The sequence below is a fragment of the Mytilus edulis genome, chromosome 2 (assembly GCF_963676685.1).
Source record: "Mytilus edulis chromosome 2, xbMytEdul2.2, whole genome shotgun sequence".
Taxonomy (NCBI): Eukaryota; Metazoa; Mollusca; class Bivalvia; order Mytilida; family Mytilidae; genus Mytilus; species Mytilus edulis.
In genome coordinates, this window is record NC_092345.1 from 8,854,679 (window position 1) to 8,875,930 (window position 21,252).

At 32.1% G+C, this 21,252-nt stretch overlaps 1 protein-coding gene across 2 annotated transcripts; it reads right to left on the reverse strand.

The window, feature by feature from the left end:
* Window positions 1-3,586: 3,586 nt before the first annotated feature.
* On the reverse strand, window positions 3,587-21,252 carry LOC139511388 (serine/threonine-protein phosphatase 6 regulatory ankyrin repeat subunit B-like). 2 transcript variants are annotated; one of them, XM_071298084.1, is made up of 5 exons: window positions 20,978-21,252; window positions 13,642-13,862; window positions 12,353-12,570; window positions 10,625-10,835; window positions 3,587-9,078 (listed from the first exon to the last, which is right to left on the reverse strand). In XM_071298084.1, exons 2-5 carry the CDS (start codon window positions 13,856-13,858, stop codon window positions 4,313-4,315), a joined length of 5,412 nt encoding a protein of 1,803 aa, XP_071154185.1. In that variant the 5' UTR covers window positions 13,859-13,862; window positions 20,978-21,252; the 3' UTR covers window positions 3,587-4,312. The 2 variants fall into 2 exon arrangements, with proteins under 2 accessions (XP_071154185.1, XP_071154184.1); XM_071298083.1 differs by lacking the exon at window positions 20,978-21,252 and adding an exon at window positions 16,107-16,410.

Consider the following 21,252-nt stretch of genomic DNA (forward strand, 5'->3'; position numbering starts at 1 on the left):
AGGGTTGCATTACCGCTGCATTCATCACACTAACTGGATATTCATTTATTAAAAAGTAATATGAAACTTCAAATTAAAAAAATACTTATGCATATGTTTTTTGTTACTTAAATGCTAGTTTAAATTATAAAACTTATATACATAAAATTGAGAATGGAAATGGGGAATGTGTCAAAGCGACGACAGCCCGACCATAGAGCAGACAACAGCTAAATAAATTATTTTCTGAAGGAAATTCTTTAATTTGTCTGAATTTAGAAAAAAAATTACTTATTTTGATTGTTATCTTACAGCCAACAATTCGCCGACATCTTTTCTTATGCAGCTACCTCAGCGTGACCCTCCTCGTAAAAATCTGGAGATACACAAGTCCGAAGGGGGAAATCAAATTGGCAGAGAGAGTCAACAAATGTAAACATCGCTCCGTCTTATATATCTTATGGTACATGTAATACACGTGCTTACCTGATATTCATGCTTCTTTGTTATTTTTTTTTTTTACGAAAGTGGCAATCAGTAAACGTCGGTTTCACAATTGGCTGTCATATTTTCTCAACACTGACCAAGTGAAATATTTTTTTAACGAAAAAACGATGTGAATACGTAAAAAAAACCATAATGTATAGAAGACTAAGTTTATGATATAGGCATGCATTGGTTCAAGAATTGGATTAATATTGTTTGTCACCAGTCACTCGTTGGCTATGACTTTAAATACATTTGAAGACGGGCTTCAATAACTTGAAAACCGAAAAACATGATTCTTATTAGCAAATCACATTATCTCCCACTGAACTCGAACACGGAATATCTATATTGCAAGTAACCGCTCAAACCGACCGAGCTAAAGAAGTAATTCCGTACCCCACAGTAACTGGTTTCAAATGGGCACTTAAGTGACAAAATGTAATTACAGATGAGGTAGTTGTTTGAAAAGAAGTACCATAAGCACAGTAAAAACAGAGGGAAAAACAAAAACAAAAACCAACAACAACATTTATAACAAATGGTTGTAATTGTAAAGTTTGAATCGTACCAACAAGCAGTATTTTCAATCAGAGTAAAACGTCATATGTTTTTGCTATATTCATTTGCACTTATCCCCATTTGTCAAGGGAAAACAAATTGGGGAACCAAAACTAAACAAAAGAAACCCGCAGAAGTTTTGTTCATTTTCAGGTTACTGTCTGTCTGATTGACGTATATTCTGTCATTTTATTTATATGCTTCAAACTATGTAAGGAATAGACACAGAATTTAACTAACAAATCAATCAATGTTAACTCCCGTCCAATTGTATTGCATTTTAAAAGGGTACCAATTTAATTGTACCTCATGTGCATTTGGACATCAATGTGATAGTCGAGGGGAAAATGAAATTCAAAACTTATAAAAACGTTGAAGGGTTAGCAATAAAGGACCAAAAAAGGAATTAAACAACAGAAAAGTAACAAGACTTTTATTTAAGGCTGCAGTAGTTTAACAATGTTCAAGTCCTGTAAACTGATTAGGAAGAGACATATAAAGGTATCGAACAGAAACAATAAGTAGGAATATAATGAGTTCCGAAATGAGCGAGACTGGTTTGACGAAAGGGAAAGAGTCTTTTGATACGCATGTTGTCACAATAATCGTTATAATGAAATTACAGATCATGTGATAATACTGGTATCAAAAGATCTAAGACCGCGAAAAAATGTCCCCTTTGAGTTGAAACACTTACAAATCGTACAGGTCAACCAATTCGGGATGGTGATAGGAAAACTTATGAAGGGTCAATTCTAGTCGTGCCTCCCTATAACTCTATCCGAGGAGTTTTCGTGAATAGTATTAAAAAATGAAAACAACACAATATAATGTTCATGCATCCGAATCGCTTTAAACAATATCCACATGTATATTTACTGGTAACATTCCCACGTTATGTCTTTAGTAGATGCAACATACAGATCATAACCGGAAACCAGTATGTAAACACAATTAATTATCTATGAATATTATATATCTCCCTAAAAAGAGGCGTGGTTTGAAAAACAACTATATTTACAAAGTGCAACCTGAAGACAATGTATGATAAAACTCAGACTGAGGGGTATCCATTTATTTTTGAAAGAACAAAAAACGAGGTTACGTTCGGAATTTAATCATATGCATGATTTTAGAAAGAATACTGTCAGCCTTACATTAGGAATCCGTATGCGTCATGTTGCACGACAAACGTTGTGTCTCTAAATATAAACTCTTCCACATTTCACAATATAAATAAGAAGATGCAGAATGAGTGCCGATCAGACAAGTCTCCAACCAAGCCACAAGGTATAAAAGTCAACAATAATAACAATTATAGGTCTTTAACACGTAGCTTTAGCTCACACCGAACATCAAGCTATACAGGGTTAAAAAAACGACAAATGTAAAATAATTCAAACAGGAAAAACAATGCCTAATCTATTTTGTTTCAACTGTAACTTTCCGGAAGACATCACAAAAGTAATAATTCCTTTCAATTTTCAATTTTGTTTTATGTATTCCGAACTTACTAGGTTCAGTCGTGAATTATCTATGTTTAATATTTTATAAACTTGTTTATCCTGTTGTTATCTGCTGAGGCAGGTTTTTATTATATGTTTTAGTGTTGTTGTTTTTTTTTATCTTTTTGTTTTTGTTTTTTTTTGTTGATAAAATAGATCCTTTATTGCACAATTTTCTGCTGCTTACAACTTACTCGACTCACAGCATTCAGTCGGGTATCCCTGTAAATTAGTTACTGTTTAACCAGGGAGATTATACAGTAAAATTATTATATATCAAATATGATTAGTCATACAGTAATAATATATAAATAAATACATTGATTTTGACAATTTGTTTTTTTTACAGTTTCCTCATATTACGTAATTACGGAATTTGTACTATCTATTGTCTGATATTGTTTATAAGTTTTTTTTTTTATCTTATCACAACATTTTGAAATGGAAATCAAAATAAATTTGAGTTTTATTTTTATGTGTTCATGTGTTGTTTTTGGATTTCGATAACAAACATTTTTTTTTTAATTTGGATACATACAACGTTTTACAGTTTATATACCTCGTTCTTATTCCCAAATATATTTAAGTAGGTCTTTGTACATATATAGAATAATTTGTATTGGTACCGTTAATGGTAATACTACCACTGGGTTGATGTCTCTGTTGGTCGAATATTATTTCCAGAGGCTATCATAAGGTCACTTTCCGGTACGATGGTATAGGCATGAAAATACGGATTTTGTGTTATTATTGTTTGCTGTTACAAAATTTTAGAAAATTTAAGTGAAGGAATAATCTTTTTGTTCATTTTTGGCTAGGCTCTTCGTCGTTTAAATCAGCTTTTGTTTTACGAATATTTTGGCCATGACATCACTGAAATAATATCTATTGTTGAAATGGACATCTGGTGTAGAAACATTGACATCGTTTATAGTATCAAATCCTTTTCTTCAGGCTTGAATTATTGAGGATTTTATAATTGTATCTGCCGTTTTATCTTGTAACAGTAAACCGTTATTCAGTAACCCGGGCTATATAACCAAAATATACACAAATTTAAAGAAAACAACTTATATCTGTGGTTTTTTTTGGGCAAAATTAGTATGCAACGCATTAGTTTTAATAAGTTAAATGAGAATAACCAAAAAACCTTCGATTTGATACCAAAAAAAAGTATTTTGTATTATACGACGGTCTCAATTTAATCTCCTATCCTAGACTCTGACTAATTGTTGAAAATGTAAACAACAAAATATTTCTATATTGATAAGAATTAGATAAAAATAAACAGCAGCCATAACTCTTTCCTTTTGTGACTGTCAATACACTTGCATTTCCGTACGACAACTGTATATTAACTACAATATCAAATACAATTTGGAAACTTTAATATCTTCTCCGCGACTAAGTGGTATGCTGATAAGCAAAAATACAATTTCTCTACACAATTATGATATTCAAACATGAAGTCTAATTTCAATATTTCTTCAAGTCGATCAGAACTTTTCAGTCAAAAGGTAGCTATCTTTCGATAAACCTTTAATTTGATATTGTTGTTCGTTATATGTTTTTCAATGATTTTTTTTTAATATCGAGCTTCTGAAAACCCACATCTACGTTATAATGTTTTTTATGACCCCTTGTCCATACGCATTAGAGAAGGTGATTCTTGATAATGGTTTATCAATTAAAGTATACACTGTTACATTACAATTTCTAATGGTTTAAATAAAACCTTCTTACATAATAAATCAAATGTTTGACACTTCCCATTTCTCGTACTAATCTGTTCTACTTTCAATTAGTTTCATAATGTTTGTATGACCTAATTTACAGGCCAAATCCAGTGCTGTCTGATTACCTTTATCTTTTATATCTACGTCTGCTTTATTATTGAGTAAGAGTTTAATGATGTCATAATGGCCTTTCTCACAAGCAACATGTAATGCTGTTTTCTTTTTGTTGTTGATGTGATCAATATTTACATTTGTTCTTAACATAATCTTTACAGTTATAAAACTTCCCGATAAGACAGCTACGTGAAGCGGACTTTCATCATCTGATCCACATATATTCACATCTGCATTATAATCAACAAGAAGTTGCACGATATCATGATAGTTATGTTTCCAAGATTGACTCTGTTCACATGCTATATACAATGGAGTTTTGTTCTCCCTGTCAGCTTGGTTAATTTCACAGTTAGACCTCACTAATAATTTTGCATTGTTCAAACGTCCTGAATAACTAGCTACATGAAGAGGACTTTGTCCATCATTATTGACAACATTTATATCAGCCTCGTTGTCAATCAATAGTTGTACCACGTCCTCATTCTCAACTGAACATGCATACAATAATGGAGTATCATTGTGTTTGTCCTGCTTATTAACTGGACATTTATTTTCTAGTAACAGTTTAACTATATTGAAGAACCGAGAATTTACAATTGTTTGTTGAAGTGTTTCCGGATATTCCTTTTTACATGCCACATGCAGTACGGTCTGACCCGTGTCATCAAATAAGTTCAAATCAGCATTAATATCCAACAAAATTTGAACAATATCATCATGTCCTTTAACACAAGCCATGTGAAGCGGCGTTCTATTTCTATTGTCCGTCATATTAATATCACAGTTAGTCTGCAACAATATTTTAACATTCTCTGAAAATCCACAATAACAGGCGACATGCAGCGGACTTTCTCCATCATCACTTCGAATATGAAGATCTGCCGGATTATCAATCAACAGCTGAACAAGTTTATCGTTTCTTATGCCTGATGCGTAAAACAACGGCGTTTTATTTTCGTTGTCCACTTGATTAATACGGCAATTACAATCGAGTAAGATTTTAACTATGCGCAAATAACTGTCGTCGCTCAAGCTTTCAAGGCGAATCTGTTTACATGCAGTAGTTATTATGGTGTCCTTAGTATAACTGCATAAATTAACATCAGAATTATTACTTATTAACAGATTTACTATGTCATAATTTCCCCTTTCACATGCAATAAATAAAGGTGTTTGACCTTTATTGTTAACATCATCAATATTAGCACTATTTTCAATTATTATCTTTGCAATATTAGTTTGGCCATTCGAACTGGCAACAAATAAAGGACTTTCTTTTTCGTTGTTCGATATATTGACATCAGCTTTATTGTCAATTAAAATCTGAACTATGTCATGTTTGCCATTTTCGCAAGCAATCATCAATGGGGTTCTATTTCTATTGTCGGTTGTGTTCAAAGCACTGTTTTTATTAATTAACATTTTCACAATAATGTAGGCGTCAGCATTACTATTACACGCTGCATGGAGTGGTGATTGCCCAGTATTATCACAGATGTTGATGTCGGCATCATTATCGATTAAAAGACAAATGTCATCAAATTTTCCTTGCTTGCAGTAAACAAACAACGGAGTTTTATTACCAATATCAGTTATATTAGTATTGCAATTGTTCCTAATTAAGGTTTCAACTATATAAACATTTGATGCTAGATGGAGAGGTGTTTGTCCTTCATTGTCAAAACAATTCACGTCAGCACCATGAGTAATAAGCAACTGCGCGATATTTCCGTCTCCTTGCTTACAGGCAATATGTAAAGGTGTCTCATTGTTGTTGTTGCCAAGATTAATATCGACTTTATTATCAATCAATAACTTTATTATATCAATATGAGCTGCCTCACAGGCAACCAATAATGGGGTTCTGTTATCGTTGTCTGTGTAATTAATATCAGCATTTTTACTTATTAACAACTGGACAATATCAATACGTCCATACTTAGAAGAAAGGTATAATGGCGTGCAATTGTTACTATCACCTAAATTGATAGAACAAGTCCTTAATAAAGTTTTGACTATTTTTGTATATCCAAACTCACATGCAATATGGATAGGAGACTGGCTGGTGCAATTGCTGATATTAACATCTGCGTTGTTATTATCTAATTGCAGAACAATCTCTTCATCACCGATTTCACTGGCAAGAGAAAGTGCACTTTTATTGTTATTGTCAACTGCATTGATATCACAGTTATTATTTAACAATAATTTAATTATATTATAGCGCCGGTGTATGCAAGCAACATGAAGGGGAGTTTGACCATATTTATTACGTATATTTAAGCTATATTCTTTTCCAAGAAAATTGTGAATAACCTCAATACGGCCTTCTTTGCTAGCATTAAATATTTTGATATTAGATTCTTCATTTTTCGAGTTTTTACTTTCAAATTGATATTTGTCAAAAATATCAATAATGTCTGCATAGCCATATATCCTAGCAACATCAGGTATATACTGATTATTCCGATTACAGATCGATACATCTGCATAGTGGTCAAGTAAAATTCTCACTATGTCCTTGTAACCGCATATGCCGCTGGATCTTCTATCTACGACACTTGCGATAAACAATGGAGTTCTTTTCTTTGAATCTGTTTGATTAATATCAATATTACTTTTTAGTAAGATTTTCACTGTATTATAATTCCTCTGAATACAAGCAATATGCAGTACAGTTTCGCCAAATATATTACGTATGTTTAAGTCAGCATTATTACTTATCAATAATTCAACAACATCATTATGCCCTTCTTTACATGCAGAAAATAAGGGTGTCTCTTTTTTTGTGTCAACCTGGTTAATATTACATCTTTTCGTAGCGAGCAAATAATTAATAGTAGTCATATTTCTCCCTTGACATGCTACATGTAGAGCGTTTTTGCCAGTTGAATTCGGTATGTTTACATCTGATTTAAAATCAAGTAAAACTTTTACGATATCATGTTGATCGTTTTCAGAGGCTATGAATAACGGTGTTCTTTTGTATCTATCGGTCTGGTTTATATTACAATTGTACAATAACAGAAGATGAACAATGTCCATGTAACCTTTCCCGCAAGCAGTATGCAAGGCCGTGCGTCCAAATTCATCTCGGACATTAGCACAACATTTATTTTTTAATAAAACACTCATAATTTCTGTGTGACCTTCTTTACAAGCTACAACTAATGGAGGATCTAGGTCATGTCCACGAATATTTATATCATAATCACAGGTCAAAAGGAGTTCAACAATGTCTACTCGTCCTTCTTTGCATGCCACAAGAAGTGGTGCGTGTCGATGTCTTAAAAAGATTTGGGTATCAACCAACCATTCATTATTACCATTTTGATGATGAATAGTTTCAACATGTTCAGCCATCGGTGAATTTTTGTCAGTACTTGTTCTACGTTGTGCGTTATTCATGTTTCTTTTACTGATTATGAATTTTACTATTTCCTTGTATCCGTTCAATGTAGACAGAAATAAAGGCCATTGATTGTGTACTATAGCCAGAATGTATTTTTCGTTTTTGTTTAAAAACTTTATAATTTTTTCTTGAAACAATCTATGTTTCATCTGCTGCGTGTTAAACACATTGACAAACGATTTTCTTTCAATTTCCATACCCATGCGAACAAAGTATACACATTCTAATTCTGGCGGGATCAGTATAGTAAATTCATCATGTTCTTTGTTTACGGATGCAAATTGGATTCGGTCTCGAATAAAATTGCCGTTTGCATGTTGCAAAATAACTTTAGGAATCTTTTTCCCAAAGTACAGAGCTATGATGTCAAATATTTTATCATGTAAAGTTGTTATCGTATTCGCTTTCTCCCTGATGTAAATTTCTTTTAGAGTCTGTAGACACGATAAGACATACTGCAGCGTGGGGCGAGAAGGTAAATTCAAATAATTTACAATAGCATCAAATGCCTCTATAAATTTAATGTTGTCGTAAAAATAATCTTTTCGTAGATTATTATTGTGAATAACAAGCAATGCTAGACCTAAAATACAGCATTTATTATTGTCATACATCTCGTCTAGCTCTTTTTCAAATTCGTCATACGGATTTTGAAATAGTAGTACTTTTGTTTCCTGCTTTCTGTTTCTATGAATCACGCAAAGTAGTGGAAACATATCTATACCTCTAACCATATCGTCACTAATATGAGTTATCGTTTTCTGATCAATGTAGCAACCTGCAATTTTTCTTTTTTCTGCTACAGTTGCTTCAAATTCTTTAGAAAGTAAGTTGCATTCCACTGTTTGAAACATTTGTGAAAACTTCTTAAAAATTGGTGTATTTGAAATTAGTAACCTGCAAGTAGCAAGTATGCGAAATGTACTGTTTTCAGTCCTAATGCAACCAATTTTAGTTTTTAACCTTTCCAGAGAATATAATATACTTTGTTCTGCAGAAAATCTTCCGAATATATCATCTATTATAAAAATTTGATCATGCGGCGGATTATAGTACTTGACGATATCGCATGCATCCGTCAAAGGTATAATTTGATAGCCATTATTTATCTGTAAAGTTAATGCTATATAATGAGAAATAGCGGACTTTCCCATCCCAGAATTCCCTGTTACGACTACAAATGAGTTGTTCTCTACTTGTTTTAGGACTTTTGTTGCTCCAGTAGTAATATAGAACGTCATCATTTCTGTTCTCCAAAGTTCAATCTCCTTTGTAAACAAATCTGTAATTTATAAAATACGGTGGTTATATAAGCATATTGAACCTGAGCACTCCTTTAGATACCTACGATGCAGTCTTTTATATATGTCATTTATTTTCTGCATGTTCTCTTTTTCTCGGTTTTGTATAAAAATATTTAGAAGTACAATTCCTTAAAAAAAATGATTTTAAATGTGTGGGTTAAATATGGGCAATGATTATACACTTATTCATGAAAAAGTATCACGAAAAATACCGAACTAAAAGGTAAATTCAAAAAGAGAAAGTCCATTAAAACTGAAACGTTGAACTTTATAAAACAACGGATGAAAACAATAATCACATTTCTGAATTGGTACAGGCATCTTCAAAAGAAAAATGTGTCAAGATCTGATTTTCAAGAGAAGAAAGGAATATCCTGATTTACTAACAAAACTGGCATTTCTGAAAATTAACACGTTTTATACTATTTTATGAAGATGTCTAAAAAAAAAACCACATGGATCAGTAAGTGTATTAATTAAGAATAAATATTTCCGTAAAGTGCATGATCAGAAAGATAACTTAACCAGGTTTAAATTTCTATCGGTTTTATTCTGGTTTACCGAAGTGAGCAAATTTATTTACATACATACATTTGAAAATAATATTTCCTTGAAAGATCTGTTAAACTGTGAAACAGGTAGGATACTATAAAGGTTACTATAGGACAAATTACGAACAATTTGATATTGCAATAGACAAAATGTAAATATTCATAATAAGAAGATGCAGCATTAATACCAATGGGACAACAAACTACCAGAGACCAAATGAGATGATATAGAAATAATCAAGTGAATGTCACAATACGGTCTTCAACAATAAATAAAACCCACACCGCATATCAAGCTATAAAAGGCCCGACATGACAAAATGTAAAACAATCCTAAATGAAAATACTTACGGCCTTATGTATGTACAACACCACAAAGAAATGTGAAATATACAGCAACCAGCAACAGCCGATGAATTGCAGGCTCCTGACTTGAGACATGAATATTCAGAAAGTGTTTGGGTAAAACATGTTTGCAGTTGCCTAAATATCTCCCTAACATGGGTCATTGGTGTCACAGCGGAACATAAGAATAACTATAAAAATCATTTATCAGTTCATTTCATTGAAGTAAAACAAACTATTTTTTTTAAAGTAATCCGAATTTATTAAATTTTCGGATCTTCCTAGTATAAATCTGGATACCCCAACTTTAACTAGGTCTGTAGATTTGTACTGGATTTTAATTAATATGTATCACAAATTAAATTTTTACTATTATACATTGGAATTCAATTTGTACTGTAACAAATAAACTCATCATACTAGTAAATGCCAGCATTGAAATTTTTGATTTGCGCCAGACGCGCGTTTCGTCTATAAAACACTCATCATACAGAATTAAAAAAAAGTTAAAAAGGCCAAATAAAGTACAAAGTTGAAGAGCAGAAAGTACATTCAGCTCACTTTTAGAAAATTTAAACGACATAAAATATAAATACATGTAAATGCTTTATTGTATCATAAACCCTACCTTTCAAATTTTTTGGTATCGGATCATTCAGTTGCTCTTCTAACGTTTTAACTCTTTCAGTAACTTTATCCAATTCTTCCTCCAGTTTTATTAACTTGTTTTGAGTTTTAATAAAACTGAGATGATCTTCTCTTTGTGAAGTATCAAACTGTTTCGCATACAAAGTATCACATTCTGTCTCCATATAATCACCCCCGAGTCTGATTAGTGCCTAGAATGGTAATTATAATAATATTGGAATTAAGAACCTCGATGAAAATAAGCATAGTAATATCATTTGTGGAAATTACAATACAGCGAACCAAGGCTATAATCGTCATGATATAAAGGGTCTTTTTTTATCAAACTAAAATCAACAGAAGACTTTGTAGGATTATTAAACAGCTCCATAAATTCTTGGTGTTAAAAACAGTCCATAATACAATCCAAATTGATTTTTGCGAATAGAGGTTTTTGACTTATTCAAATTTCCAGAAAAAAAACACAACCTATCTGAAATACATAACTGTATTCCCTAATGCTGGAAATAAGCGCCATATTTCCAAATACACAAAAGTCTGTTCCTGTTAATAAGACTAATCGTCATATCTGATAGAAACAGATGTCTGTCTTTACTTTGTGGCTAAAATGTTTGTTCAGGATAATTATAAATAATTTTTTAGACAAATAAATGCCCCCGCTTTCAACGCTGAAGTAACTTTAGTATAACAAAGTCAATGTAGGTCTTTCTTTGGAATAGTATTGTGTCTAGGAAACTCAATTGATGCACACACAGATGTTATGTCAAAATAACTATAATATTTAACCTCTTTTACCCCAAAAATGACAAAGTTCAACTATCTCATGAAAGAGCAAATATTAATAAAAACAAAACCCTGACCACATGCACACCTTCAATATATATATAAACAGCTAGCAAAGTGAAAACTTTCTAGCATTTAAACTGTAGGAGAAGTTATCTGGAAACGCTCCTCTCATGCACGTAAAGACTCCAAAAAATTACAAAGTTCAACTATCTCCCAAAAGAGCAAATATAAACAATGATCAAACCCTGAACAAATGCACACATACACACCTAAAATATATGTACATACAGCCAGTATAGTAAAAACTATCTAGCGTTCAAACTGTAGGAGAAGTTATCTGGAAACGTTCCTCTTATGCAAGCAAATACTCCAAAAAAAAATACAAAGTTCAACTTTCTCCCAAAAGAGCAAATATTAAAATTTAAATCCTGACCACATGAATACCTTCCTTATATGTACAAACTGACAGCAAAGTGAAACATTTCTAGGATTCAAACTGTAGGAGGAGTTATATATAAGAAATAACTATATACCCATAATGGGACGGACAGACGGACGTACGGAAGGACGAAATGATCGACCGGCGGATGGGGGTAAAACAATATTCCCCTAACTTTTTGTTGCGGGGGCATATAAAGTATGACTAAAAAAAAAATCGAAGGTAAATTCAAAAAAGTCAAATCCACGTCCATAACATCTGACAAAATCAAACGAGAGACTTTGTCAACCAACGGAACTAATGGAAAACAATCATCGTTTGCCTGTCTTGATAAGTTCGAAGAAAATGGTGTGATAAATCTGGTTTTATAGCTAATTAAACCTCCAACATCATTTAATTATTTCAATGAAAAAGATATTTTGTTTGATTTATCCAATAGTCTGGATGTGTTCTCTAAATGTTTAAATGAATATTTAAACTCACCATTTTTATATCATTCCAATAATCTTGAAAATCTATGCTACTAATAAAACCATCTTCAGAGTGAGCTATCTTATTTCTGTAACATTTAATTCTGGACAGATCAGCTCCTACAGTAAGATTAGCTGATATCGGAGGTTTGTCACTAATTTGAATTGGCGTTAGATTCCTTATGAGACAAATCATTAACGTACTGTCAAAATGTTTTGATGATCCTTCTCCTGAAAGAATTACAAAGTAAATAATTTGCAAATAGATTTCATTTTTCCTGTGGGACGTATTCAGGCATGGTTGTAATTTTCTGGACGCCATTATGGCGAAATCAGGATGGAAATCGACCCTACAGTAGGATGAGTCGTTGTCTAACTCACTATTGATATGTTTCGAGATCTCAGATTTAAGGTACCAGTTTAGTCTTCTGATCTATAAATTTACCGATGTGTTCTATTCCCGATTATAACATTGTGACTGAGTGTGAATTCACATGGCGAGTGACGTGTAGGAGGAGACAATTGCCCCATCGACGCACATGAGTTGGCTCTTTTTGAGGTTTTTTTTTTCTTTTTTTTTTTTTTGCTATTCCAGAAGTTTCTGTTTGTAACCCTTAGTTTTAATCTATTTACGAGATTTGAACATCGGTAAACTACTGTCGTCATTAACATAAAATTATAATGTATAGATATAGGAAGATGTGGTATAGGTGCCATTGAGACAACGCTCCATCCCAGACAAAATTCTTGAAGTTATGAAAGTAAACTATTATAGGTCAATGTACGGTTCTCAACACGGCTCACCATACAGCAAGCTATAAAGCGGCCCAATGACTAGTGTAAAACCATTCAAACGAGAAAAACCAACGGTCTAGACACAAAACGAGAAATGAGAAAGACTTATAAACCACATCAACAAAGACACTACTGAACAACTTAGGACAGTTGCAAACAATTGCAGCGGGTTTGAATGTTTTAATAGGTACCAATCATCACCCTAATCTGAAACAATAGTGTAGCATCACAACATAAAAAGACACACTTTAAAATATCAATTGAAATGGCTTAACTCAATCAAAAGACAAGTAAACATACACTGAACGAATAATTTAATCTATGATACAATGTAAATACAAAATCAATAAAATAAGGCGTGAATAATTAAAGTAACAGTATTATACCGCTGTGAAATATTAAACAATTTCAGACTTTTATGTATTTTTGATAAATTATTGACAAAGAGCAAGGTGTTGGCTTCTGTATATAGAATATAGATACAACATAGAATAATTATTGACCAACCTGTTCTTGGAAAAAGTAAATTCCATTGTTCTTTGTTAATGCGTCCTTTATGTTTTAGGTCGGTCAATTTGCATTTATTTGAATTTAATGTTTTATTCAGGCAATCAGGATGGAATTCATAGTCAAACTGTATTCTGACGGCTCGTGGTGATATTCTCAGTAATAGTAATGCAATCTTTATGTAGTTCGACTCTTCCATTGTAATAAGTGTTGTCATAATTCTGAATAGAGATAAAAAGTTGGTGAGTGTATTTCATCGGTACAAAGTTACGCACACTTGTTCAGTATGACGAGGAATTATGACGAGGTTTATAACTGCTCAGAATTATGTATGGGCACCTTGAAACTCGATCGTTTTCACTTTTACCAAATACACATACAAAAGACAAATATTTTATAAGCACAAACTCATCAACAATAAATGGTTAGGGCTCATAGCATATTAGTTACATAATAGATGAAACTTAATAAGTGTCGAAACAATTACTATTATTAATATTAAAATGTAATATCAAATTGAATATAGTCATTATAACCGAACCTTTAACCTTTAACCTTTAACATGTGTGTCAATGTCTATCTATAACAACGATTACACGCAATTACAGTATTTAGGTCCTCTCAATGGGGATGTACCTAATAGATATATAAGATAAGATAAGATATATTTTATTACCAAAAAAGGTCCATAAGGGGCATGTAGAGAATACATGTATAATGAAACAAAATATTGATTAACATAGATACATAGATAAATACACAATTGAAATACAATTTGACATTTAAAAAGCCCTTGGTTTATAGTATATGATATGTTTATGTAAGAAATAAATACATCTAACTCATATTGACATGACTTAATTTTCAAACAGCATTAAAAACCTGATTGCCTCCACAGCTTAACAGATATGAGATATTTTGCTGATTTTAGAAAAGTTTGGTATTTTATGGCAAACAAAGTCAAAGAGAACATCTCTATCAGAGTTAAATTTTTCACTAAAAAATTTAAAAAAATGAGTTCATCTTCAACACAATCAGAGGAGCAATATACTATGTATACACGTTTGTTTTTGTTTATGTTTTTCATGCAGGTGTCAATGATGAGTCAGCTGATGTAAACGAAACTCCAGTATGGCTTTAAAAATTAAAAGCCTGGCCTTATGGTCATAAAACTTTCGAGAACGATTTTTGTACTCAGACTCGAGCATCAACCAATCAAAATGCTTGATTTCATATTTCGAGCATGATTTTTGTGCTCCGAGCACTGAGCAAAGTTTGATGACTTCAACCCTTGGTATATTTGATGAGTGAGCCCAGTTGTCAGCAGCACCTAATTTGTTTAGATGAATTAGCATTGATATGGTTATATTATAAGATTGACTTGTCCTCGATGCTCTTCACCATTATGATAGTACTTTATTCGAACTTTTAAATGTCTTGATTTGAGGGGCAATGGTGAGATAATAGACTTGCTAATCTTGTCTTCTCCCTTTACGTAACAAAAATAAATCCAAACTATCTGATTTCCAATTATATCGGATCATCATAATGGAGTAGAAGCAAGCATAATTCGTCTAAACATCAGCCCAACAATGTTAGATCTGTAAATTTGCTTTCGCATGTTTTTGTTACTGAGATATCGTGGCACCAAATCGCCTTGCACTATTCCCGACGCGCTAGACTATCTGATCAACTAGGCTATATTTCATTTTAGTAGCACACTACAAAGATTTGTTTACTTCCAATCACTTACCTTTAAAAAACTGTAACTTTCTTATGAATGCATAGAAAATAATAAAAGAGGTTTATATAGAAAGATAAAAGATTAATCTTTTAAATGGTTGCAAAATTTTTATTATGCAATCATTATGTAATCAATTATTATGTAATAAGTGGCAAAATCTGGGTCAGTTAACTTGAATGAATTTAGTTCTATCATCTCTTTAACTATACAGAAAATTTTAACGAAATCTTAATCAACACATCATGGGCTTCAAAAGGGTGTCTCAAATTGTCCTTATGGTATTCCATTCTCTCATAAATCTCTAATTAATGTAAACATCCTAACCAAATAAAAGAAGATAATGTTTGATTAGGTGTAAAATTTGTTTCATACATTCTAGCTGAAATCTGTGACACCCTTCTGTAGATAATGGCCATAGGAACAACATATAATAAAATAAACCCTGTAGGGATACCTATGTAGAAGCTAATTTCATTTGAAAGTGGGGTGAAAAATATTTTAGACACAGTTAACATTATAATTGGTTACATAATTGTTGCATAATACTAACATTGCATTAATTTGAAAGAGTAATCTGTTAGCTATCCAAAACTACCATTTTTATAAATTTTCAATCATTATTAAGAAAGTTACAACATTTTAAAACTTGGAGTTTGAGTTATAAAATCTTTGTATTGTGCCTCCTTTACACTCAGCTATATTAAATATCATTCTAACTCACCTGTCGTCTCTCACTCTCACAAAACACAGTCGTGTTTCTAATACCTGTATATATAATGGTAAATACTATAACTTCAAGACGTTTATCCAGTCGAGTGAACAAACACAGTCGAATAAAATGTTCAGTGTATGATAAAACATTCCTGCTGTTAAAACAAACTTCGGCAAGTGTTATGTTCGAGAATCTTATGACCCTTTAACTGTATCAAAATTTCAACATTATTCCTAATCGAAAGTATTTCATCAAATTTGCGCACAAACAAGTAAATGACACTATATATATCAAACATATTCTTATAAATAACAGTGTAACGACAACTTAAAGTTTAAACAATTTCATGGTTTGTTAAATACTTTTTAGTACTATAATTGATCTATTTATATCATAATATAATTGAAAGTATACACCTTGAATTGGAAACCACCTTAATGGTCTCGCGGAAGAGTTGGAAATTCGTATTTTCGGCTTCTCCGCTGAGCACTCGGAATTGAGGAGTAAGTGAAATGACTATTTAGAATATTGTGTTCAGTCAGAGTGGTTTGTCATTACGTTAACAGCTACCTTGTGAACAAGCACGCTAAAAATTCAGTTCTGTTAATAGGTCTACAAAGAACTATGTATATCCACATTACATTAGCATAATCTCGTCCTATTATGCATATGATATTTCCCACTAGAAATCCAACATCGTCATCTTGTAATTTAACAAATTTGAAATCATATAATATAAATGATAAATATTTATCTATCAATGCAGTCTTCCTCACTGTGCGGTATGAATATGAAAAAAAACAGATTTCAATCATTAACAATATTAGTCGTACTTGTTTATGTTCATATGTGCAAAGGTTGAGAGAATTGGCAGATATGCAAATGTTAATAGGACTTGTAAATGATGAAATGTTGAAAGGACAAGCAGACGCGCAAAGGTTGATAGGTCTGACTGATGTACAAAGATTGATTGGACTGACAGATGTACAACGCTTGATTGGATTGACAGATGTGCTATTGTTGACAGAACTGACATATGTGCAAAGGTTGATAAGATTGATATGTTTGTAAAGGTTATATGACTGGCAGATGTGCGAAAGTTGATAAACAGACAGATTTACAAAGTTGGTACGATTGACAGACGAGAAAAAGTTGATAGAACTGACAGATGTTCACATATTGATAGGTCTGACCGATATGAAAAGGTTGACAGAACTGCCAGATGTGAAAAGATTTATAGGACTCACAGATATGCAAAGGATGATAGGACTTACCGATATGAAAAGGTTGGTAGAACTGACCGATGTGAAAAGGTTAGTAGGACTGAAATATGTGTAAAGGTTTGTTGGTCTGACAGATGTGCAAAGATTGGTAGGACTGATAGATGTGCAAAAATTGAAAGGTCTGACAGATGTGCAAAGATAGATATGTCTGACAGTTGTGCAAAGATTGATAGGACTGACAGATCATTGAGATGTGCAAAGATAGATAGGTCTGACAGATGTGCAAAGATTGATAGGACTGACATATGTGCAAAGGTTGATAAGACTTGTAGACGTACAAGGGCTGATATAACTAGCAGATGTGTAAAGGTTATTAAAACTGAGCTAATCTTGTTATGTCGCTTTGGTCATAAAGCTCATCACGTAATAATATTCAGGTATTTATAAATCATTACCTGTTTATATCGTTCATTTAGAAAATAAATAAAGTTAGGTAGAACGATAAATATACACGGATATTTTGTTTTGTTGCAGAATTCCATTGTATTTGTCTTGATGAATACTACTTTTACTGTTTAGTCTATTTTCAATGATATCCATTTGACGTGGCGCTGTACTTATATATCCCGTCATTTTGTTAGTGTGCCAGGATAATCTGTTGTGTTCTTGTCTTTCATTTAATCTAAAATGCTTTGTCTTTATGATTTTTTGTCTTTCTTTGTTACATATTTGTTTGTTTTTATAATCTTTACCGTTATAACACAAATATTGACTGCTGTACCCTAAGTTTTGACATTTTTACCTAGTATGTCTGTTTGTTTTGTTCACTCATCTTTGTCACTATAATGGAATTATATGCGACAGTCATTCAAGTGAGAGATTTATCTAGCTATCAAACCAGATTAAATTCATGTTATGTTATACATAAGAAAATGCATGTACCAAGCCAGAAATATGACAGGTGTTATCCATTCGTTTGATGTGTTTGAGCTTTTGATTTTGTCTTTTGATTACGGACTTTCCGTATTGAATTTTCCTAGCAGTTCGGTATTTTTGTTATTTTGCATTTTTGGTTGATAGTGCAATCAAATTGTGTATATCATGTTTTCAAATAAACTATAGATAAATCTAATTGTAATTGGGGTACAGAAATTTTTTACATAGACGAAATCCTCTTATCAAATGATTCAAAGTTCGTAGTTGGTGACTATTTTGAACGCATCTATCCGAATTAACCTTAAATGAAAGATACAACAGATGCATGATATCCTCATTGCCTAATGGCTGGTCTTTCACCAAAGATATAGACAACGAATGTTGACTGAGAACAAAACTTTATCACGAAAGAGATGGTTTCAGCTTCCCAGCAGTGAACTTTCTATTTCTATATATCAACATTCCAACAGCGCTTGCATATAGAGTATGTGTCTCTCAATTGATACTTTAATCCATGACTTGTTTTTCCTATCTTTTATACCGGTTACAGGGTAACATTTACATTTATACATAATTTTCAGCCATGAGCAGAGGCTACCAAAGAATTCAGTATTCAACTTTTTTGCGAACTGAAATCAGTGAACTAAAATCAGTTTAAGCGTCACGTGGCCACATAAAAATCCTTTTTTTATTACGAGTGATACATGTGGTGCAGGATCATCTGAGATAACCCCCAATTTTGGCGGGCTTCGTGATTACTCTTTAGTTATTTATGTTGCGTTTTGTATACTATTGTTTGTCTCTTTGTTTTTTCGTTTTTTAGCCATGACCTTGTCAGTTTATTTTCGACTTATGAATATGAATATCCCTTAAGTATCTTTTGCCTCTCTTTCACACAAAGTTTGATATTTAATATTATAGTATCAATGCATCCTTGAACTTTGATAAATATAAGGGATAAAATCATTGTATATATATTTTAATGTCTTTCTCTGACAACAACTAAGTAACTGTCACTGATGAGGCAGGTGTTGTAAACGAAACACCAGCCTGACTTCAAACTCATAAACCTGGTATATTTAACGAGTGAGCCCAGTTGTCAGCACTTCTGTGTTTAAATGAACTAAATGATATGGTAATAGTAATAGATTGACTTGTCTCAATACTCTTCATCATAGTACTTTTATTTGTTCGGCCTTTCAATGTGTTGATTCGAGGAGCAACTGGAGAGTATCTTGTAGCTGAAACGTGCATTATGCGTTAACTATTTATAAGCTTGTTATATTTTATGATTGTTTTTGCATAAAAATTTATAACAATTTGTTAAAAATATAATTTTTTTAATCTCATCAAAAAAAAAAATTAAAATAATAATAAAATGTTCAGATTCAAAATCATGAAACAATCGAGGATCATTCGTTATATTTTTTGTATGCACAGATTTTCTGTTGATCCTTTACACATATACGTACTGTGTAAACATTATAGAGTGTCTACGATCAATTTTAATTCTAATATTTTGTATTGTGAAAAAAACCCGGACCTCCGTAAATACTAGTTTAGCCCACTTGACTAGATATTTTAGTGGAACAAATTTGAATTACATTGAAGGCTCCACATAACATGTGTTATACGCGCGTCTACCGCAAATAAAAATTTCAATCCTGGTATGTATCTATTATGAGTTTATTTATATTCAACATTCGAATTTCTTTCAAACAAAACGTAACTCTTGGAAATATCTTTCAAGTAGCATATAAATTCCAGTCAATGAAAGTTTATGAAAAATAACTAGGGTTTTGATTGCCTAAAGATATTAGTGAAGGAGATGTCGGGCATATGTATGTTAATGAGACAGTTATATACACATAACCAAATTACGCCTATGAAAAAAAAACCTACAGAAAAAGGAAAAATATATTTAGTCATATGAGTTTGCTTTAAATGTAGCTGTCGTGAAGGTCTGAAGTAAGAATGGTACCAAACGCAATCATTACAAAAAGGTACTTTTATGATGGCGACAGCTAGGTAGGGTCGGCCTGAACATACTCTGCTTTTCTTTGTTTTAATTGTATTTCTCTTATGAAAAAGTATTGTAGTAACGATAATTGGAACATTTATATCCGTCGTCATATGTGAAACAGATATTTCATAACGGTTCATCAATTCGTGATGACGTACGAATAATTTTCATACGGACGATTTTAACTGTACCACTTAGATTTAATTAGCTTTCTTATAAGAAGCAACCCTCGATCAATGAAATCATGAATGTGAAGCAATACTCCATAATATGCAGTTGCTACATAGAAATTGAGGGTTCCCTATTGGAAAGCTGAAATCATCTCTTTGTCGTAATGTTTTATTATCACTACCTACATTGTAATTATCAAGATGTAAGTCAAGATAAGAGGCAGGTAGACTCAATTATATATATTTTATCCTTCATTTCAAGTTTGATAGAACAGATGGGGTCAATATAGTCACCTCATTTTAAATTATTTAGTGAGAGAACATCATCTGTATAACAGATCCGTGTCCCATTGATAACAGTCTTGCTAATCTTGTCTTCTCCCTTTACATAACAAACAAAATCCAAACCATTTAATTTCCAACTATATTTTTTATCAACAAAATGGAACAAAAGCAGACATATAAATATGTATTTATTTTAATTCACATTCTTAACACTCAACTATATTCAATATCATTCTTACTTACCTGTAGTTTCTCACAAAACAAGTTGTATATATAATGGTAAATACTATAACTTCAATACGTTTATCCAGTTGAGTGAACAAGCACAGTCGAATAAAATATTCAGGTTACTGTAAATCATTTTTGCTGTTAAATTAAGCTTCGGCAAGTCTTATGTTTCAGAATCTTATGACCCTTTAACTGTATCAAAATTTCAACATTATTCCTTATCGAAAAAGATGCATTGAATAAGCCAATTCTGTTCGTTACCACAAACAAGTTAATGACACTATTGATAT

Excerpts from the sequence above, each read along its gene's own strand:
- LOC139511388 (XM_071298084.1), bottom strand. The coding sequence starts at position 13,858 with ATGACAACACTTATTACAATGGAAGAGTCGAACTACATAAAGATTGCA. Across the intron at positions 12,571-13,641 it reads TTTACTTTTTCCAAGAACAG|GAGAAGGATCATCAAAACAT; the intron begins GTTGGTCAATAA and ends TAATTCTTTCAG. Across the intron at positions 9,079-10,624 it reads GATACCAAAAAATTTGAAAG|ATTTGTTTACAAAGGAGATT; the intron begins GTAGGGTTTATG and ends TATAAATTACAG.